Below are 20,136 nucleotides of genomic sequence, written 5' to 3'. Positions count from 1 at the left end.
ATCCGGTTGTACAGATTAAAAGCTGGAGGGAGGATTCAGTTTCACATTTTCAGTAAACAGCAACTTAATTTTAATCTGTCCCTCACACTATGTCATATGGACCACTATTATAATGCTTTTATGGAGCGTTTATGTCCTTTTTTTTAGCTTGAATGCAATCATTGTAACTGTATGGAAAAGAGCAACCAGCAGAGTCTTCAAAATATCTTTTTCTTGTATTCCACAGCACAAAGAAAGTCATACAGATCTGACACAAAATAAGGTTGAGTATACCACGGAAATTTTCATTTATGGGTGAACTAGCCTAGCCTGGGAAAACCCAGACAACTTCGGGCAAATTTAGATTTGCTCTGAAAGTTAGTCTGGCAAAGAGCTCATTCAAACCCATTTCCAATCCGCCGAAATCGAGGCACCAATCAGAAACGTTGGGGCGGGCTTTACACGATGACGACAGCGCTGGGATTTTGAAGCAGATTTTGTAGCCTACATTACAAAGATGGATGCCGCCGTCGAACATCACTCGTTCGAATCAGCTATCGCGTCTGTTTTAAGCGATTTGAACGTTTCCTTTTAGTTAAAAACCGAGCAAAGAACAACACTCGGAGATGTGTCTCCGCCGCTCTGCATACGTCATCTCCTTCATCGCTCTGATTGGGTTTAGGTCTATCCGCGACGTCCGTTGGTGACGCCCCTCTGGAAATGATTTGTCTATGACGCTTTGCCAGACCATAACTCAGATACAACTGAGAATGCTCTGGTTTTAACCAGGCTAGAACTAGCCCTTTAAATAATGAACTTGTGATCTAATATCACAAATCTCCATGTTCAACCACATGCCTCCAATAAGGTATATCACAACCATTGTTCACCATCTAATCAAATCCTGAAGGATCAAACCACCCTGTTTCACTCGCACAGAAATCCATCACAACATGTATAGAAGTTCACATTCAAGAGGTTAAAAACTTGACAATCTCTTGGTAAACATACTCACTCTTCTAGCGTCTCAAACCTCTCTCTGTCTCCTGATGTGAGTTTGATAAGTCTGTCTGTCTCGTCACACTAAACACTGAGCGAGTCGGTGTGATTGGAGCGCGATTCAGTTGCACAGTGACAAAGATGGATGGGGGGAAACAAATCGCCCCGAACAACAACACCAACCATGAGCTCATGGTGTGAACGGAATAACGTGCACATTTTTAGGGCATTATATGAGTAATTGCCATTTTCTCGATGATGCTGACATTAAATGACACTATCCCCGGGCAGAACTTATTCTTGGTGAAGTCAGCCCTTAGGCAAAGTTTCCACAAGGTTTAACAATGTGTCTAATGTCATCTCTAATCAAAAGCAAAGGGAAATAAGCGAAAAAGATGCTTTTGCATAGGCCTATACATGGAAAATGACGTCTAAATGCGTGTCTCTGTGAGTCTCGTCGTGAACAGTTGCTTACGTCAATGGAGAACATAAATAGATGTGTATCATTTTATTGGATCAGTGCGTTCAGTCTTAAAGTGACAGCAGCCTAATATACCCGTCATTAATGTTCATCAAGAGAAAATCACTTTTGTAGCTTAAACAAAGATTGATTGTGTGTAATTTATACCGTGAAGACTATGCAGTGTTATTTTACATTTGATTTTCTGTACCTGAATACTGTTAGACTTACCTGAAAAATATAAAGCACTGTTTATTTCATTTGTATCTTTATTCAACTGTATTTATCTATTTGTTTAGTATTTTCTGCGCAGATTCACTCCCACACAAAATCACGCCACATCTAGTGTGATTAATTCTTTCCAAATAGAGCTTTTCAAATCATTCGGTGAAATTGTTTTCATATCAAAATATGTATTGTCGGAAAACAAAAGATTTTGTTTCTGATATCGAGCATCCCTATTGGCCGTTGAGAAGTGATTGTGACATGAGTAAGTCTCTTTCTAATGTCAATGTCACTGACGTCAAACAAACACAGACATCAGTCGAGATTAAACGATTTCATAACATCAACTGCGTCAATTAAAACAAGTGTGCTTCTAAGGAAATAAACCTGTCCTTGAAAAACACGAACGTTGACAAAAAGGTACATGATTGGTAAGTACAATGAAACTGACAATGTCTAAGAGGAAGACAGATGAGAACGAAAGAAGCTGAACAAAAATCAAATCAAGATAGTTTATCAGAAAGTGTGTCTCCTGGGAATCACACCCACAGCTTTAGCTTTAATAATGCCATGCGCTAACAGTGACATGATAAAAGAAACCCATGTTTAATAAAAAATGTCAAGCAACTGAATGCCACTGTATATTGTCCAGACAAAAGCAGCAGCAAAATTAATTTAAGATTTTAATATGTGACAATTGTTGTGGCAAAAAAAAACTTAATTGCAAAAAATTGTATTTCTGTATTTGTAAAATAATAATCTATTATATTTTTAAATGCAACAGTTCATTAAACCTTCAGAAAAAAATTCTCAAATAAAAAAAGTTTGCTGTAATTGAGTGTTATATATAAAACATCAGGCTTTGATGGCTCATAAAGTATGACAGAGTGAGAATGTGGAGCTTATACTTGAGAAGGAAAAACACATCAAGTCACAAAATGCAATTTAGTTTTTTATTATTAATACAATAAATTATTATTAAACATTTTATTATTTTATTTGTTTTGTTTTTTCTTCATCGGAAAGGTACGAAACTGGTAAAGGTTTTGGCACTTGCTATGTGAACAAAATGTGTGTGTGTGTGGGGGGGGGGGGATCATGGACAAAAAAATAGTCACACTTGTAATCCAAAAATGTATCCACTTGTAAGTAAAAAAATAGCGAATTTCTCATTTCATCTAGTGGAGACGTTTGGTACTGCACACAGACAAAATAATAATAAAAAAAGCTAATTTTTCAAAAGCTGAAAGCTAATTTTTAGGAAAATAGCTTGTTTAGATTAATGGCTTTGATTTTCTTACAGTTTTAGAGCAGAACATGTTTTGGAACATACATATTTCATTTGAAATTTAAAATAGTATTTTATGCATTTTTCATAATAATAATAAACTTAAACTTGTAATAATCATGTATAATAAGTGTTGTCGTTAAAAAAAGACCAAACTTGAGTCTGTGCTCAAAAGCATTCAAGATTTATGACAGTTTAAGTTGGAAATGATATTTTCAGGTCTATGCTCAAAAAGTGATTAACAGGTAATAAATGGATCATAACTATTCCATAAATATAATTTAGTACCATAAAATCCCCAAAACATACAAAATATGAAATAAAAAAAACATTATCTAACTAAAACATAGTACATTAATTTCATTGAAATAAACAAGTTCGCCATTGTCGAGCAGTTAAATGCTTAGCTTCAAGTTGCTTCGGTGCGGTAAGCAATAATCTTGAAATAGCGCTAACAATATAAAGTTATGCTTACATTTACTTCTTAAAAAACAGAAAAAACTGGTCACATGAACCACAAGCTAAAGGAGGATGTTTTTTTACAATTATACTAGTAGGCATTTCACATGTTAAAACAGTCTAAACTATAAATCAGACGACAGAAGGTCTGAAGTAGACCTTGTGTACAACAAGTGTTGATCATTTCGAGACCGTAGAAATGTGTGTATTACAGAAACGTTAGGCTTTCTAGGCCTAGGTAAAATCTTCTGATCAAATGAATTCCTGTTTCAGAATGAATTGAGGACTCGGCACTGAAGTGACACTTGTCTGAAAACTTCACTAACGGCCTTCAGGAAGAAATCAGCTGCTCACTTCAGTTTGAACTGACCCTACGAAGTGTGCCAAGTCCTCGAGTGGCCTTCAAGGGTGCAAAACATCTCACTTGTTGCCGAGCAACACGACAACAAAAGGTGACTCGATGCTTTTGCTGCGACTTCCACATTTCACAACTCAAGAGTCGGGATGACCCGCTTAATAAAACGACACACAAGTGGATGTTGTACTTTAGTGGATGTAGTGCATGTGTAGTGTGTGTGAATCTGAATCTTAGTAGGCAGTGAGAGCGGCTGAGATATCCTCCGCACAGTCGTGATTCGAGTCGACGGCAGATAAAGAGATCAAACTGTGATCCACGAATCTCACAGGACTATCACAGACTCGGCAAAGAACCGTCGGAGGAGGGAGAAGAAAAGGAAGACACACACTCTTTCTCAGCTGAAGTGATCTATACCTTGATTACGCGCTCGCTGCGCTGTGGCTGACGTGGAAACTAATGAGGACTGACAGGGAGATAATTGAATATCGTTCACACACACTTTAGTGCGTGTGTGTCCCAGATTCCTCTACATCACAGACGGTATACGCCCATGGCCCGCCCGGAGTCAACACACGACCGTATCACACACTTCACAGAAATATAAAAAAACAACTGGCATGTTCTAACTGAAAATCACAAGCTCAAATCTGATTGGCCGGCTTTGAGTGAGTGACTTGAATAGCCATTGTTTACCAGCCCTAAAATTGTGGTTGGTCATGTTACATGTCTCTTCCTGTTAAAGTGGGCGGTTCTTATCCAGAACAAGTTTCAAAGTTGTCTCTAGTCCCACATGGATATAATAAAGCGATAAACCCTGCGAAGCCCTGATTTACAGTGAGTTTAGAGCAGCTAAGGGGCGTTGTTTCTAAATTCACTGTAAAACACGGCTTCAAGGGGCTTATTGCTTTTATAAAACAATTACTTCATTAAAATATTCATTTTAATATTTATTTTATTCATAAAACAAACACCAGCAACAAAACATATAACGTTATAACACATGTATTCCTCCGCCAAGCAATGTAGTTCCAAAGAGGTTGCTAAGCAACACATGCAGCAACAAAGCATTACAAAAGGCAGTTGCCCAGTAACACTGATGTAATGCGGTCACAGGTTTGTGTTTGTTGAGTAATTTACAACGGCTTCGAACGCGGCTCAACCAATCAGAATCAAGGACCGTAACTATCCGTTTTTTTAAAGGAATATAAGCGTGTACATGTGAAAACGGCAGCTCTTACCTCTAGCTGAGCCTTCAGCTCCTTGATGTGGGCGGAGTCCTGTGAAAGCCCCTCCCTCTGGGCGGAGCCTGCTAACACATTGACCGTAGTCTCCGCCTCCTGGAGCCACTTCAGGAAGGACTCAAGTTCACGGAGGGACGCCTGCAGGCTCCTGAGCTCCGAATCCAGAGCGGCCTGGCGGTCGGACGCCCTGAGAACAGCACACCGAGCGCGCTAACATCAGCGCTGTACACTTAACTACATTACATATACTTATTAACACACTCATATTTAATTAACGTTTGTGCAGTTATTATTATAGTGGTGGTAGTACTCATGAAAGCATAACTACAGGATTTTTTTTTTTCATCCATATTATAATAGTAGCATTTATTGCTGTGAGAGTGTAATTATGATAATGTTTAATATCCCTATATGATTACAGTAGTATTCTTATGCATGCATCGCTCTAATTATTATAGTGTTCAATACCACTATATTATTATGGGAGTATCGTTTCCACAATATTTGTAAAAAAAATAATGAATGTGATATTTAAAAGAGCAATTTTATTCAATTAAAATGTATTAGTATTTATTTGATCATATCAAAGCATAATTAACGTAGTATTTAATATCACAATATTATGATGGGGGTATTTAATGGCATTCATTGTCACAATATTTGCAAAAGCATAATTATGGAAGTATTTTTATTACAAGAATATTATCACGATAGTTTTTATTGACGTAATATTTACAAAATGCATAATTACATATAATATTAATTATAATTACATAATATGTATTATTGAATATCTGCAATATTCGTGAGAGCAAAGTTAAACTAGTAGTAGAAATTATTATTATCACATAATATTGTGCTATTGTTATTATCATATCACAGATACTGCTGTAATAAATACTTATGGTGGCACATATAACCGCAGATAGCATAATTATTATGGTAGTATAGTACCTCATTATTTGTGATACTCCATAATAACAAAGTTATTCATTACCATATTATTATGGAAGTAATAATTACCACAACAATAAACGCAGCAGTAATAATAACATCATGTCTAAGTCCAGAAGAGTCTGTGCTGTGCTGAGTGTGATATGTGTGTATGCGTCAGATGACGTGTATGCTTATGACACATCGTTTCAGAGAGTGTGTGTGTATGATTCACTTCCTCTCATCTAATCTAATCTCTCCCCCCCGGGTCCCGGAGATTAAGGAAAAGAGCGAATCTGCGTGTAAACAGTGTGTGTGTGTGTACCTGTTATTGACGCCGTTCCAAGCGTTGTTGAGTTTGTCCATGAGCTCTTTGACCTTGCGCGTGTCATCAGCTGCATATTCCCGCAGAAGCTGATTGGACAGCTCATTAAAGGACGTCACACTCTCCTGTCCTCGACCCAGCTCCTGCAGGAACGCCTGACAACAGAAGGAAATCAATGAGGACAACTACAGTCCAACCAGCACAAAAGCACAACTATCCCAAAGCAAGTGGAGTCCCTGTAGACGTGCAGATGCTGTGTGTCTGTGGCTGTGGACACACAACATCACATGACTGCAGAAGATCGTTCTCAACTAAGTTACTAAGTATTTCTAACCTAAGGCAAACACTATCTACTCATGTACAACACATTTGAATAATATATGAATACCATACAATAAGCCAATGAAATTATGGCTCTAGCAGCCCCTACAGGTCAGTTGCAGTGTGTGTGTGTGTGTGTTTCTTTCAGCAGACACTTCAGTGCAAACATTCACACCTGTACTTGTACAGTAGTTACATTCATTCATGATTGAATACAAAAGAATGCAATGATTATTTTGAGGATTGACTGATTTCTTAAATTAAATTATGAGAAACTGACGAGAAGCCTTTTTTTTTGGTCTTGTGAAAATATTGTTAATTTGGTTATATGTGGGATTTTTTATATCAAAATGTATGAATATTCTAGTCAGGTTTTATTGATTTCGGTTTAACAGCAACTCGCTGTTTTGCGAACAGTTGCATGTCTTTGATTTTGGAATATTTACAGAGAAGGATTGAAGTAATCTGACAGTTTTGGCACCCTGGATGAGATCCCTTCCCTACTCACATCTTAAAGGGTTAGTTCACCCAAAAATGAAAATGATGTCATTAATGACTCGCCCTCATGCCGTCCCAAGCCCGTAAGACCTCCGTTCATCTTCATGACACGATGTTTCGATGTTGAAGCATTGAAAATACATTTTGGTCCAAAAATAACAAAAACTACGACTTTATTCAGCATTGTATTGTCTTCCGGTTCCCTTTAAACACTCAAAACTTACATAACTATGTTTCTAAGCACTGATTTGATACCTTTTACAAATTATATTAATATTCTTATATTATAAGTATATTTTGTATTGTGTAATGTTTTATGCATGCTTTATGATAGAACCACTACTTAATGCAACCTCACCGGTTTCATTTACTTTCACTTTGACCTGTTTTTGCACGATTGTGTGTTTGTGTTTGTTTAGATTAGTTATGTGTTCGTGATTAAGTTAACTAAAACTTGTTTCTGGTCCCAGCTTGTAAATGAATGTCCCTTCAAAGATGCAATCATGCTAAGAAAGTTATTTTTCTGTGGCCACGACAAATATCCTCTCTGAGAGTTGCTAGACGATCGACACTGAGTGTTCGCTGGACGAACAGAATAATATCATTTAATGAACAAGATAATTAATTATTCATATTTCCCTTTTGAGCCACAAATTGAAGAAGCCAACCTGTAGAAGCTCCTGACACTCAACCTGCCCATGTGAAACTCAACGCGTATAAGCTTATGAAGAGCTCGCATGCTTTGAACAATTCGGGTCATCGCCAGAGCGCACATATCCAACTAATCCATAATGAAATTTGCTATTTGTATCATTGATTTTCAGCTTTTTTTCAGCCCAAGTGATCTACAACCCAAAGACAGCTAAGCTATTTTTCCAAAAACGTACAAGTTGTTAACAATACAATGAGTTTAAATGAAGGGGAAATTTAGCAAAAGATTAAAAACATGAGATATCCAATGCAGATATTTGACTTTTTATTTAGAGCCAATGAAACGTGCAGTCATGTGTTGCTACAATCTGAGTCACATCAACACTGACGAGCTTATATTACACAGCCGTCCAAAGATGCCCTTTTTATTTCAAACCAAGTCATGAAAACTACTGATTGCTGACAAGATTTTTAAAATTTAAAGATAAATACATAATAAAAATAAAATGTAAACCTGATATGATTGACGTGTTTGGCATTTAAAAGCAATAATGTGTATTTGAAAGCTGGATTTGGTAAAAATGTGTCACGAGCTGTTGATAACCACGTCAGATGACGATATTTTAGAAGCTTCTTGAGCCACAAAAAGATGTAATGCTCTCTGTAATTATTATCCAGAGACATGGCTTTCGTCCATTGATCTTATTAGGGCTCTTTTGTTCCCAACAAGCCCACAAACATAAGAACACATTGAACCTCATTTAAAAGAGTTTTAGTTTTTCATTTATTTACTGTGCTCGGAAAATATATTTCATTCCATCGCCTTTAGCTACGTATATTGTGTTCATTCGGAAGACAAACTGTGCATGCTGAGGAAATAAGTCAAAAATAATTTAAGGCGATAAGGCCTAAAAAAAATTGGATCTGCAGTTCTTTAATTAGGTTGGACGATTAATCAAAATTTAAACACTTTTGAAGTGTTTATTTAATCGAATATGAGACAGTTCTATTGGAAAAGCATAGTGGGCTTAATTGGAACATGTACCTTACAAAGCCACTGCAGACTTTTAATTAAATAAAGCAATTTAATTTTGTCAGTTCCGGACAAAACATAACATGAGTTTTTTTACTCTACAATGAAAAACCCACTTTAGTGAAAGACTTAAATATCTATTAAGAAAACGTGTACAACTGAGATTTGGGTGAGCTTAAGGTCACTTCCCATTTTCATTAAATGACAAAAGGCCTGATGGATTTCTTCTGTTTGCTCGACTACAAATCACACTGATCATCATATATTTCCGACACAATATTTCTTAGTTGTAAAGTGCCTGTCTCTGCAACACATAACTAGGTTAGGACATCTCACTAGCTTTTTTAAATGATTTAGGAGACCGAGACCGAGCCTTGTATTCTGAACTGAAAGAACAAGAGCAAAATAACGGCACATTTGTACACACTTAAAGGAGTAGTTCACTTTTTAAAAAACTTTTGCTGATAATTTACTCACCCACATGTCATCCAAGATGTCCATGTCTTTCTTTCTTCAGTCGAAAAGAAATTAATGTTTTTGATGAAAACATTCCAGGATTTTTCTCCATATAATGGACTTCAATGGTAGCCAAACGGTTCAAGGTCTAAATGACCGTTTCAGTTCAGCTTCAAAGGGCTTTAAAGGAGCTGTATGTAAGATTGTGGCCAAAACTGGTACTGCAATCACTTTCAAATTACTGTAGAGCTGTGTATCCCCTCCCCCTCCTCCCTGACTCGAGGTTGCCAGATAGGCTGCAGGATCCAGCAGGAACGTGATGAGCTGCAGCTGTGGTAACTAGAGCAGAGCTGGCAACCCGGATGCTGCAACACTACTGACTTCGTGATTGGTAGATAGGTGGAGGGAGGAGCATCAGACCAAAACACAAGATGACAACATCAACATCAGTTGAGGGCTGCAACTTCACTTTTTAAATGACAATATCCTGGCCAGACTACTGTTGTCAGTGATATAAGTATTTGAAATGTACATGATTTCTTAATGTCTAGTGACATATCAGGGCCATTTTATGATTAATTGAAATAAATTTCTTACATACAGCTCCTTTAAATGATACCAGACGATGAATAAGGGTCTTATCTAGAGAAACGATCTGTCATTTCAAAAATAAATAAAAAAGTTAAAAGTTTTATAGGCACAAATGCTCGCCTTGCGAACTCTCCTGTTCGAACTCGTTCATCAAAATGAACGAATCTTTTTTCGAGTCATTGACTCGTTCATCAAAATGAACGAATCTTTTTTCGAGTCATTGACTCGTTCATCAAAATGAACGAATCTTTTTTCGAGTCATTGACTCGTTCATCAAAATGAACGAATCTTTTTTCGAGTCATTGACTCGTTCATCAAAATGAACAAATCTTTTTTCGAGTCATTGACTCGTTCATCAAAATGAACGAATCGTTTTTCGAGTCATTGACTCGAAAAAAGATTCGTTCATTTTGATGAACGAGTTCGAACAGGAGAGTTGCAAGGTGAGCATTTGTGCCTATAAAACTTTAACTTTTTTATTTATTTTTGAAATGACAGATCGTTTCTCTAGATAAGACCCTTATTCATCGTCTGGTATCATTTAAAGCCCTTTGAAGCTGAACTGAAACGGTCATTTAGACCTTGAACCGTTTGGCTACCATTGAAGTCCATTATATGGAGAAAACTCCTGGAATGTTTTCATCAAAAACATTAAATTTCTTTTCGACTGAAGAAAGAAAGACATGGACATCTTGGATGACATGGGGGTGAGTAAATTATCAGCAAAAGTTTTTTAAAAAGTGAACTACTCCTTTAAGGGGCGATATACACAGAATGTGTTTATCCATTCCACTGCGCTACCTTTCCATTGATTTTCAATGCAAACACGCTAGACGGACGTGTTTAGCCGTTGCGCTCACGTTTCGCATCTTGTGCAGTGTCTCGCGCATGACTCGGCGTTCATGAGTTGAACATGAAGAAGTTCAACTTTTTAAAAAGCTTGCATTGATTTTTCTGTTCCACTGACCTGCATCTTGCGTGTTTAACCAAAAGTACGAACCTCTCACTAAGTGAAAGGTAACAATCAGAAGTAATACAGGTCAAAGGTCAAGTTCTCACCTTGTTGTCGCTGATCTGTTTGGTGAGCGGCTCTCGGCTCTGTTGCAGCAGGTTATTGAAATGCATCTCGTTTTGACCAATAAGAGCCTTCACATTCCGCCTCTGCTCCTCCCATTGGTCGCTGTGGCCGATCATGTGGTCCAGCTGCAGAAGCCGCGCCTCCACGCCGTACTGGGTGTTGTCCCATTGGCTGCGGACCTTCTCCACTGACACACAGCAGGGAAATGTTAATTGCTGCAGTCCATTTAAAAATGTTTATTTAATTTGAGTGGTTTTTTAATCGGTTTGAATGAATGATTCAATGACTCAAAGACTGCACTTGTTTCATTACTGGATGAATCAATGTTTTTGAACAAATCTCTTGAATGAATTATTCAATGACTCACTCATAAAGACTGCACTTGTTTCATTACTGGATGAATCAAAGTTTTTGAACAAATCTCTTGAATGAATTATTCAATGACTCACTAAGAAAGACTGCACTTGTTTCATTACTGGATGAATCAGTGTTTTTGAACAAATCTCTTGAATGAATGATTCAATGACTCACTCATAAAGACTTCACTTGTTTCATTACTAGATGAATCAGTGTTTTTGAACAAATCTCTTGAATGAATGATTCAATGACTCACTCATAAAGACTTCACTTGTTTCATTACTGGATGAATCAGTGTTTTTTAACAAATCTCTTGAATGAATGATTCAATGACTCACTAATAAAGACTGCACTTGTTTCATTACTGTATGAATCAGCGTTTTTGAACGATCTCTTGAATGAATGATTCAACAACTAACTCATAAAAACTTCACTCGTTTCATTACTGGATGAATCAGTGTTTTTGAACAAATCTCTTGAATGAATGATTCAATGACTCACTCATAAAAACTTCACTCGTTTCATTACTGGATGAATCAGTGTTTTTGAACAAATCTCTTGAATGAATGATTCAATGACTCACTCATAAAGACACTTGTTTCATTACTAGATGAATCAGTGTTTTTGAACAAATCTCTTGAATGAATGATTCAATGACTCACTCATAAAGACACTTTTTTCATTACTGGATGAATCAGTGTTTTTGAACAAATCTCTTGAATGAATGATTCAATGACTCACTCATAAAGACTGCATTTGTTTCATTACTAGATGAATCAGTGTTTTTGAACAAATCTCTCGAATGAATGATTCAATGACTCACTCATAAAGACTTCACTTGTTTCATTACTGGATGAATCAGTGTTTTTTAACAAATCTCTTGAATGAATGATTCAATGACTCACTCATAAAGACTGCACTTGTTTCATTACTAGATGAATCAGCGTTTTTGAACAAATCTCTTGAATGAATGATTCAATGACTCACTCATAAAGACTTCACTCGTTTCATTACTGGATGAATCAGTGTTTTTGAACAAATCTCTTGAATGAATGATTCAATGACTCACTCATAAAGACTTCACTTGTTTCATTAAAAATGGTAAATGGTAAATGGACTGCATTTATATAGCGCTTTCACAGACCCAATGGCCACCAAAGCGCTTTACATTTGCCTCACATTCACCCATTCACTCACTCATTCACTCACTCATTCACACACCGACGGTGTGTGACTCACTTCATTTATACTGCACTTGTTTCATTATTAGATGAATCAGTGTTTTTGAACAAATCTCTTGAATGAATGATTCAATGACTCACTCATAAAGACTGCACTTGTTTCATTATTAGATGAATCAGCGTTTTTGAACAAATCTCTTGAATGAATGATTCAATCCCTTACTCAAAGACTTCACTCGTTTCATTACTGGATGAATCAGCGTTTTTGAACGATGTTTTAACAGTTATTTGTCGCCACCTACTGGAGTAATGATTGTAATCGATAAAATCGTTATTTAAAGTGCAATGTTACTTTCAAAGGGTGATTTGCTCTATTTTGCACTACCGTACACTTTTATCCCAGTACTTCTTTGATAAATTACCACACTGTGTGGTTGAAAGGACTGTTTGTGACGCTGTTTCACACCTATATATATATGACAACTGCTCTCTCAGCGGCAGGGCCAACACAGATCTGTTCACTGTGATTTCATCAAAGCTTTAATAGACACAGGCGAATCATTGTCAATTATGAGTGCAATCACGTGGGTGTTTGAATCAAGATCACGATCTCTTAATCACGATTAATCATGCAGCTCTAAGGCAAACACTAAACATGAAATGAAGATTAAGATGATGTATAATATGCTCACGCTTCTCTGAGATGGAGGTTCGCACATCTAGGTTGGAGGTTTTGTTCTTGATGTTTTGTGCCAGAGTGATGATGTCTTCCAGCTGTGGATGTCTCTGCTCTAGATCTCCCTTAGTCACCTACAATCACAAAACTGGGGTTTGAAAACGGCCAGGGTTTAGCGGCCCAGACGTTGTCTGTAATCGGTCAGGTCAGGGGGAAATGAAACTTCAATATCTTCAAAGTGAAGGCAAACACCCTCTCAGGTCTGATTCTGGTGTCCTGACCTGCAGGCGCCCGATGGTGGTGCGGATCTCATCTTTGTCTCCCACTGTGACGATGCTGGATTTGAGCATCTGGTGGATGAGGAGGAGCCAGTCCGCCAGCTCCGTGGCCGTCTGGTTGAGATCGGTCGGGCCCACCAGCTCTGGGCTGTGATGGCGCTCCTCGCTCAGCAGACTGACCATGTGAACTGCAGACGGCACACTCGCTGAGAGACACAGACACAATCCAAACACTCAATTAGATCTGGAAGAGCAGCGCGAGTGGCCATTTCACCTGTCTGCACAGCACTCACTTGTGAAGTGTTGCTGAGACACTTGTTTTGTCCATGGAGACAGCGGCTGCTGTGGCGTCTCCTTCAATCTGACGTCCAGAGCTTTCCAATCTGCAGCCAGCTGTTCGATATTACTCTGCAAACACACACACACACACACACACACACATCATGCTCATTCTCATCCACCTCTCTATTCATGTGTACTTCAGACCTAGGGATGTCACGGTACCAAAATTCCAGTAGTCGGTACCGATACCATTAAAATGTTACGGTTCTCGGTACCAATTTCGGTACCACAGCAAAATCAGTTTGAACTATTTTTTTTTTATAATTTACTTAACTATTTGAAAAAAATATATATATTAAATTCAATTCAATGACTTTATTATTTATGATGGTAAATTTATGAAAGGATTGAAGGCTACATGCTGTTTAAACGAAAATATTGATGATATTGAGAAATATTGCTTATAAAAAAAGTCAAGTGAAAAATAAGCAACCTTCTATGCACACATTATTATTGTTAGTAGTAGTAGTATCTTGAATTAATGGAGACGTAGTTAAATATATTGTACAGTAGCCTAATATAATTATTTCTGTCAATTTCTTTAAGTAAAACCAAACTTTTATTTTGACAGGTTGCCGTGAAGACCTTTGAGTTTCTGTGCGTGTATGATATGACGATAGTTTTTCTCAAATGAAACGGTAAAATACTCATGAAGTGACTCTCGGAGATGAATGGAATCATGAATCGTCATTATATCGTGAGGCAGCAGAGACTGAAAACAGCGCGAGCGTCACTCGATCGTGCTTGTGTGTGTGTGTGTGTGTGTGTGTGTAACGTTTAATGAAACCGCGCGTCTGCGCCGTTCATTCACACAGAGACAAGCAGAACATAAAGGGTTCATATTTAAATAGTCGTTTTGCAGTGTAATATAGACAGACACCACATCAGCAGCGCCGCTGGTCGCCATGTCTCAGCGCTTTCATGAAGCGGACGCAACTTCACGCCCTTCGTGCATGCATGCGCATCCAGAACCGGGTTTGACTGGGTACTCGGTACCACCGGGACTTGGTACCGTGACGTTAAAATTTTTTTAGTACCGACTTGGTACCGAAGTACCGAATATTTTGACAACACTATTCAGACCATTACCATTTTGTCTATTTAAACGGGGAAAAATCCAAGATAACATCAGTAAATTATGGAGTGCCACAAGGATCTGTGTTAGGCCCTCTACTATTTTCAAAATAATTGCTGCCACTTGGTTAATATTATTAAAGAACATGGGATAATATTCCACTGATATGCCTATGATACTCAGTTATACGTTTCATCACCACCAGATGAAATCTCTAAATTACCCAAGTTGAAAGAGTGCGTTAAAGATATAAAATACTGGACGGCCTGCAATTTTCTTCTGTTAAATTTGGATAAGGCGGAGGTATTACTTATTGGACCTGTTGTATTAGGTGTTGTTTGGTAAACACCATCCCGAATACAAAACCTCAATGGTAATTGCTGTTGTGTCTGTCAGAACAGACAAACTGAATATGAAAACCGGAAAGAATTTCAATGCAGAACATTTCTGTTGGTGTAACCTTTCACGTCAAGCTCAATTCATTAAGGTAAAATGATTTACTTTCAGGTTCATGCATTTAAAATCTGCTTTGGCATTGCACTATAAACAAAGAAAAGTAATTGAATTGAAGCTCAACTCAGTTTAATTTGTTGGGCGACACAAACCTTTTCCTGTGGCAAAAGAATCTGTTTCCTCTGGAGCTCAATAGAGTAAGACAACAACTCCTCCAGCTCTCGCTTCTGCTCTCGCATGGACATTTCCAGAACCTACACACACACACACACACACACACACACACACACACACACCAGTCAGATCTCAATACTAGACAATAAAACATGTTATTCATATATAAGATATCGTGGTTTCATTGGTATGACTACGACAACAGAACAAAACATGCTGGAAAGCTTAAAACAAGGTGTTTTTTTGTTCATACAATGTAGTCAATGGTCACCAAAACTGTTCGGTTACTATCATTCTTCAAAATATATTTTTTCGTGTTCAGCAGAAGACAGTCATAAGGGTTTAGAACAGTGGTTCTCAATCCTGGTCCTAGGGAGCCACTGCTCTGCACAGTTTGTATGTCTCCCTCATTTAACACACCTGATTCAGATCATCAGCTCGTTAGGAAAGAGCTTTATTAACTGAAGTGGGTGTGTCAGATAAAGGAGACATATAAAATGTGCAGAGCAGTGGCTCCCTAGGACCAAGATTGAGAACCACTGGTTTAGAAGGACATAATTAAGTCAGAATAATTCAGTGTGATTTCTGGAGGAACTTTAAAGGGGTCAAGACATGAGACTTTTGACATTTTAGAGGTCTTTGTACCATTAAAATATCCTGCAAGTTTCATAGTTTAAAACGTCCTTCTCATTATAAACAAAGCATTTATTTAATCAAGCTCCAAAAAGAGCTCGTTTTTATATTGTAGGATCTGTAACATCGCACAGGCAAATATATTTGCAAATGAGTGCCTCCAGATCAAGACATCGACGAATAGTTTTACATCATCGCACCACAGGCCCCGCCCACTGGCATTCAGTCACTTAACGGCTGACATTCACCACGTGTCTGTAGAGGCTTCAGAAGGATCCCAGCAAGTTGATGTTATATTTTAATACTGACTGGTAAATATTTTTACTGACAAGCCTTAAAGGAGCCGCCCCTTAAAGGCATAGGCCTTAAGGGCATCCAAGATGTAGGAGTCTTTGTTTCCGCAGTAGTTTCAATTTTGATATTTTTAGGTCAAACCGTTCTTGTCTGTCAGTCATATAATGCAGGTCTATGGTCACCACCTCAAAGAGTATGCCCAGAGAAGTCCAAATTAAACATGATTTAATGACTCGTAAATGTAAGTACACATTGATGGCCTAAGACACGAAACGAGCGGTTTGTGTGAGAAAACGAACAGTATTTATATCGTTTTTACCTCTTGTAACCACAGCCACGTCCAAGTGATCTGAGGGCGCCGGCGCTTCGGTCTGCGCAAATGCCGGAAGTGATCTCTCTGAAAAAACTCAATGTTGATATATCGAAATCGTCTTCCATTGCGATTTCCTGTATATCTAAATATGTTTAGATCTTCACAGTGAAAGGAAACACTTCCGAAATCTCTGTGTAAACAATGAGTGACGTACACGCGCGAGAGATCACTTCCGGCGCTTGCGCAGACCGAAGCACAAGGTTTTGTCTCACACAAACCGCTCGTTTCGTGTCTTAGGCCATCAATGTGTACTTACATTTACGAGTCATTAAATCATGTTTAATTTGGACTTCTCTGTGCATGCTCTTTGAGGTGGTGACCATAGACCTGCATTATATGACTGACAGACAAGAACGGTTTGACCTAAAAATATCAAAATTGAAACTACTGCGGAAACAAAGACTCCTACATCTTGGATGCCCTTGAGGTAAGCTAAAACATACCAAAAATTAATTTCAAAGTGAACTATCCCTTTAAAAAACAGATCATTTCAGACAGAGGGTCAGAATGAAGGTTGAAGTTAATCGCTTTTCTGCATATATATGGTCTGACCTGTCTCTCAGTGGGGGTGACGTCACTCAGAGACTGGCTGGAGATGTAAACCCAGTCTCCCAGTCTGTTCATGCGCTCCTGGAACTGGCTGTAGGACGGCAGCCGGGTCTCGTCCTGGACCTGTGTGTGCGTCTGCAGACGGCCCTCCACCTCACGCACCTTATCCAGCAACTTACCACTCACCTTTAAACACACACAACGGCACTCTTAACACATCATTATCACAGCCATTTCACGTAAAGCAGTAGCGACAGACCGGTATAGGGTTAATCAGCATATAAATGACTATTCTGAGATCATCAGCATCAGCCCACAACTGAGCCTACTTTGATCAACAGAAGTGTGTCACGTCCAGATTTACAATACAAGATTATCGTAACGAACAAAACCTCAGAGATTATCTTCTGCAATGATACAAAAGCCAATGTAAAAATCCTATTGGGTTTTTGTGGAGGGAACCAGAGTGATGCTAAAAGTGCGGGTTGGCCTTCAAAAATACATCATTACTGCAGCGCTCTATTGTGTGCGTCTCATTTGACATCATTAAATTGTACCCACCAGACAGCAGAGTAGATGTGAAAACATGAGGGCGACACAAAAAGAGATATTAAGGTAGAGAGATTGAGAGAGAGAGATGTTGGTGTGTTTGTGTGCTATGGAGTTGGTTTCGTACTTTACTCCAACTGATGTTGATCTGCCTTATTTTATTCACATGAATGTCTCTGTCCTGAGGACTCAGACTGGAGTTTGACAAGATCTGAGAGCCAGTTTTATTCAGCCATGACAACGTCTCATTCTGACCATCCATCTCCTCCGTTAAGGCCTGAGAGAGAGAGAGAGAGAGAGAGAGAGAGAGAGAGAGAGAGAGAGAGCAAGAGAGAGAGAGAGAGAGAGCAAGAGAGAGAGAGAGAAGGAGAGAGAGAGAGTGTGTGTGTGTGTGTTAAATGTGTGTTAAAGCAGACATTCTGAAGCACTAGCAGCAGTTTTAGAGAGTAATCAATTCAAATAGTTTATAATTAAACTAAGATGTTACACAGATATGTTTTAGTTTGTGTTATTGGATGTATTTAGAGTAAATATACACAACTGTTTAAAAGTCTGTCTAAAAGTCACAACTCTTTTTTATTCAGCAATGACGTTTATTGATCAAAAGTGATAGTGAAAACATTTTTAATGTTACAAAAGATTTCTACTTAATAAAATGCTGTTCTTTTGAACCTTCTATACATCAAAAATCACGAAAAATGATCCGTTTCCACAAAAATATGAAGCAGAACAACTGCTTTCAACATTGATAATAATCAGAAATGTGTCATCAAGCTTAAAATCATCATATCAGAATGATTTCTGAAGGATCATGTGACACTGAAGACTGGAGTATTCATTGAAAATGAAAATTCAGGTTTGATTAAAGGAATACATTACATTTTACAATATATTTACATAGAAAACAGAAGAGACTTTTTTCAAAAACATTTATAATATCTCAGCGACCGCGAACCTTTTAACGGCATATGCATGCTTGAGTCACTAACTACCGTGTCCTTGAAACATGTTTAATAGAACTAACTTAGATAAACTAAATCAAATATTGAAGTTTTCACTAGCTTTTTTAAGTGTAAACTGTCGATCTAAGTCATTTAGATAGTTTTGGAAATGTTCTGTTAAGTCCTCATAAAAAGTCTTAACTAAAAACATCTAAATATAGTATATAAAACAAAATAAACCAAACTAGTAATCCAGTACTAAAACTAAAGTGACTGTAAACAGTTGAGAAATAAAGCGCATGTGTAACAGTATATTGGATCCGTGCATTCGGTCTTAAAGGGGCAGTGGCCTAATAATCCTGCTGCTGTGTTAATGTTAATCAAACAACAAAAGACAAAGAAATCACTCTTTAAATCGACTTTTAAATCTTTTTATAGTTTCATCTATATTTAATTTTATACAGTGAAAACTGCGCAGTATTATTTTTTACATTTGATTACTTTATTCAAATTATGTTAATGAAAGCTGCTGTTGGACCCACCTGAAAAACTAATTATTTCATATTTGTTCTATTGTATTTATTTGTGCTATATGTAATTTGATTATTTGTTCTTATTGTTATAACCGACCGTTTACTTGTCTTTAATTATGTTTTAAATAATGTTTTATTATATACAATACAGTACATTTTAACGTGCATAATTAAGCATGAAAATATATATTTGCAAACAAATTAAACCAATGAATATGATTCATATTCTTTTGGTTTCTCCACCTAATTTATTTAAAAATTACAAATGCAACGAAAATACAAGAATCGGTGAGTATCAAAAATAAGTATCGGCCTCGTCCTGGAAAAAGTGGCATCAGTGCATCCCTAATATATAATATAATGAACATATTTAAAAATGTATATTGTCCTCTAGAATAGCTTGACTGTAGTCAGCTGATGACTCAGGTCAGTGTGTGTGTGTGTGTGTGTGTGTGTGTGTGTGTGTGTGTGTGTGTGTGTGTGTGTGTGTGTGTGTGTGTGTGTGTGTGTGTGTGTGTCGAACCTTGAGCTCTCTGAGGTTGTTGTCGGTGGCTGAAACGGGCAGCGTCGCCACGGCAACCTCTGTGCGCTCCAGCCACTGGGTCAGACCAGCCGTCCGCTGAAACACATCCATCATGACCGGATCTCCACCCATCAACCTACACCAACATCACTCAACATCAGACACTGGCGCTCCTGCAGTGCACATGACACGTCTACACACTCTTGTTATAAAAGCTGATTATTGTGATGTAAAAAAAAAACTAAGATAAATCATATCAGAACTTTTGCACCTTTCATGTACAAATTACAACCTACGCAATACCTTTTCA

At 37.7% G+C, this 20,136-nt stretch overlaps 1 protein-coding gene across 4 annotated transcripts in view; it reads right to left on the bottom strand.

The window, feature by feature from the left end:
• Positions 1-20,136, bottom strand: part of utrn (utrophin) — a 231,614-nt gene that overhangs the window by 142,550 nt on the left and 68,928 nt on the right. For all 4 annotated transcript variants that reach the window (XM_056270677.1, XM_056270680.1, XM_056270678.1 and 1 more), the window contains exons 43-52: positions 19,827-19,962; positions 17,957-18,106; positions 17,284-17,466; positions 15,410-15,511; positions 13,681-13,795; positions 13,391-13,593; positions 13,126-13,243; positions 10,877-11,082; positions 6,268-6,422; positions 5,007-5,196 (exon numbers count right to left, since the gene is read on the bottom strand). In XM_056270677.1, coding sequence (XP_056126652.1) covers positions 5,007-5,196; positions 6,268-6,422; positions 10,877-11,082; positions 13,126-13,243; positions 13,391-13,593; positions 13,681-13,795; positions 15,410-15,511; positions 17,284-17,466; positions 17,957-18,106; positions 19,827-19,962 — 1,558 coding nt within the window. The remainder of the gene's footprint in view (positions 1-5,006; positions 5,197-6,267; positions 6,423-10,876; positions 11,083-13,125; positions 13,244-13,390; positions 13,594-13,680; positions 13,796-15,409; positions 15,512-17,283; positions 17,467-17,956; positions 18,107-19,826; positions 19,963-20,136) is intronic.

The sequence above is a fragment of the Rhinichthys klamathensis genome, unplaced genomic scaffold (genome assembly GCF_029890125.1).
Source record: "Rhinichthys klamathensis goyatoka isolate OS25496 unplaced genomic scaffold, OSU_Roscu_1.1 h1tg000305l_1, whole genome shotgun sequence".
In the NCBI taxonomy this organism is placed as follows: domain Eukaryota; kingdom Metazoa; phylum Chordata; class Actinopteri; order Cypriniformes; family Leuciscidae; genus Rhinichthys; species Rhinichthys klamathensis.
Note: the sequence above shows the minus strand (reverse complement) of the source record. Positions and strands in the feature narration are given on the sequence as shown.